A 2,993-nucleotide genomic window follows, 5' to 3' on the forward strand; every position below is an offset into this window, starting at 1 on the left:
GGTGGACAAATGCAACGTTGGTTTACATTCATGGAAAGACGTACAATTCATCCATATACACACAACTCATATTACTGATCAAAGACAACTTCGACACTAACTTAAGACTTAAGAGATGCTGTCGGGAAATGATATTTCAGTGATTATCTGTTGAGGAAGCCTGATGAAGATGGTGGGTATATATAGAGTTTCATTTGAGATAAAATTTATGTAAATTATTTTTCCGTATATATGCAACCTAAATATAACTAAAAAATGGTAGCATGTGAAGTTTCAAAGGATATTTGTGCATATGTAAAAAAAAAGAGATAAAGATAAAATATATGTGACCGGAGTCACTGGACGGTTCATTTTAGGGGTAAAGCTAGGCATCAAGTTGAGATTCTTGTGTGTGTAATTAAAAGACCTCTGCTCTCTAGTAGTTAATGTCCTTGTTGCCATCAGATTACCGGTAAAGCAAATGCTTCCCCTGCAAAGTAATCCAAAACATCTCCGTGCCATGCCCATCAAATTAAACAAAGCCGAATTGTTAATCAAACAAGGACAAAGAAAGGCAGGCAAAAGATGAAAAAAGCGGTGACGTGGCCACCTGCAGCTAAGCTTAGCTTAGCTTCGATCGATGCCCATATATACATGAGTACACACACATCTCGCCTTGGGCACTCAGCCAGTAGGCAGCAGCTGCAACAATGGCGGATCACCGGAAGATCACCAGTGATGAGGAGGAGGCGGCGGTGAAGCCGACGAGGAGCTTCCGGTACGAGGACTACAGCACCAGGAGGGTGTTCCTGCGGAGCTACCCTCTCCAGTGGGACTGGGCGTCGCCGGCGCCGGGGGAGAAGGAGAAGCAGCAGCAGCAGCAGGTGCAGGGCGTCGTCGCCGGCGGCGACGGGGAGGAGGATGACGATGAGTACGGCGGAGGAGGAGGAGACGAGCGCGGCGGGAGGAGGTGGCGGCGGCAGGTGGCGGTGGCGGTGGTGGAGTGGGGGGAGGAGAAGCTGCTCCTGCTCCGGCGGGTCAAGAAGAGGCTGGCGCTCTACCTCATCGGCTGCCACTACGCCGGCCACCGCGCCGCGCTGCCGTTCAAGTCCTCCTCCGCCTCCTGCACCGCCGCCATGCTCGCCTCCTCCCGCTGATCGATCGATCGGCCGCGCCATGGCGGACATGCCCATACCCACCAGCTAGCTTTGCAATCATCGGTCGGTCGATCTACACAGGTTAATTTCGCCATAGCTTTCGAATCTCCACGTACGCTGCTCTGTTTATCTGCTTCGAGGATATGCCTGAAAATTCATCGGTAGAAACGACGAACATCCGAACATGGCCTGTCTGTACGTGTATGTTATACAGGTAATTAATTAATGTAATAAGAAGTTCAGAGCTTGTAATGGGTGCTGGTTGTGTACATGTAAATTCTTCAGGACAAGTCTTTAACATAGGGAGTTGGGGATTTTGTATGTATGATGTTGAATTGCAACAGGAAACGTTGCAGACAGATTAATAGGTGAAAATCTAGCTTTAGATACTTTTGTGTTAAGAAACGTGAAAAGTTCTTTTTTTGAGTTTTGAGCATGGCCTGTCTGTTTGTGTATGTTACTACAGGTAATTAATGTAACAAGAAGTTCAGAGCTTGTAATGGTGCTGGTTGTGTACATGTAAATTCTTCAGGAAATGTTGCCATAGAAAGTTGGGGATTTTGTATATGGTAGTATTGAATTGCAACAGGAAATGTTGCAGACAGATTAATAGGTGAAAATTAAGCTATAGCTTTAGATACTTTTGTGTTAAGAAATGTCAAAAGTTCTTTTGAGTTTTGAGCATACTCTGTAAGAGGAAAAAAAAGTGGTTTTGAGCAACTTTTACATAATAAAGTCGGGGACAGGACATGTATTGGAGAGTCTTTGTATAAATCAAATACGTTGCTATTTCTTTTTCCGGTTGACTGCTAGGACACTTGAATCCGTGCGGTACCATATGGTGGCCGTTGATCTGGCATCATCGGAGGGCTAGGAACGTTTAGTACCGCCTGGCACCGCATGCCCTGACTGAGGAGGTACCGTGGGTGGGAGGGTAGCTTCGTACTTTCGCGTTCGCATCTCTTTCGCACTGCATGCTGCCTCGGGAGAAGTTTCACTCGGCAAGAACCGTATATCCCCGTAGTGTGGTTAGGATTGGATCCCGGTCACCTGAAATCGATTGGGAGCTCGCTGCAATTTTACATAGTGCTTGTTTAGTTCCTAACTTTTTCTTCAAACTTATAACTTTTCCATCACATAAAAACTTCCCTACACACATAAACTTCCAACTTTTTTCTTCAAACTTTCAATTTTAATCAAACTTCCAATTTTGGTGTGGAACTAAACATAGCCATAGGATGATCTAGGTATGCACAGAAAGAGAGTTCTGGTGGTTCAAAGTGATACAAAGGTAATATCTAGTCCAAAGAAAAAGATTGGTTAAAAGTGGCACAAACTAAAATTTAAGTAATAAAAGATGGACCAAACTATTATTGTCCTAGTTCCTACAGTGTATAACTATTGAACTGCAAGAAACAATGTTGTGGATATTAATTAGTAGGTGAAAAGCCAGTATAACATGCTGTTCTTAAAGGGGAAGTCAAGTATACCTTGGCATAGCTTCGGTTGTATGGCTTTCTCTGCCGGAAATCCTGTTTGGCGACCGATCGCCCTGGGGATGGATCAGCGATCGATCCCCTCCCCCCTCCCTCCCTCCACCTAGTTTTCTTTTTAGCACTGCATTACTTTTCTATTTTAGTAAATTTATACACCTAAAGTTTATACACCTCAAGTTTACACATCTAAAGTTTAGAGACCAAAAGTTTATAAGTCAAAAGTTTATATATCCAATTTAAATTTGAATTTGAATTCAAATATTTTTTTATATATAGTATTTCTATACATCTAAAGTTTATACACCTAAAGTTTATAGACCTAAAGTTTATAGATCTATAGTTTATAAGTCAAAAGTTTATA

The 2,993-nt window shown here is 43.1% G+C and overlaps 1 protein-coding gene across 1 annotated transcript; it reads left to right on the forward strand.

Annotated features, from left to right (window-relative positions):
- Positions 1 to 643: 643 nt before the first annotated feature.
- LOC127776021 (uncharacterized) lies at positions 644 to 1,894 on the forward strand. The gene has a single exon (XM_052302342.1). The coding sequence runs from the start codon at positions 690 to 692 to the stop codon at positions 1,134 to 1,136; it is 447 nt and encodes a 148-aa protein (XP_052158302.1). The 5' UTR covers positions 644 to 689; the 3' UTR covers positions 1,137 to 1,894.
- The last annotated feature ends 1,099 nt before the right edge of the window (positions 1,895 to 2,993 follow it).

The sequence above is a fragment of the Oryza glaberrima genome, chromosome 6 (assembly GCF_000147395.1).
Source record: "Oryza glaberrima chromosome 6, OglaRS2, whole genome shotgun sequence".
NCBI classification, from domain to species: Eukaryota; Viridiplantae; Streptophyta; class Magnoliopsida; order Poales; family Poaceae; genus Oryza; species Oryza glaberrima.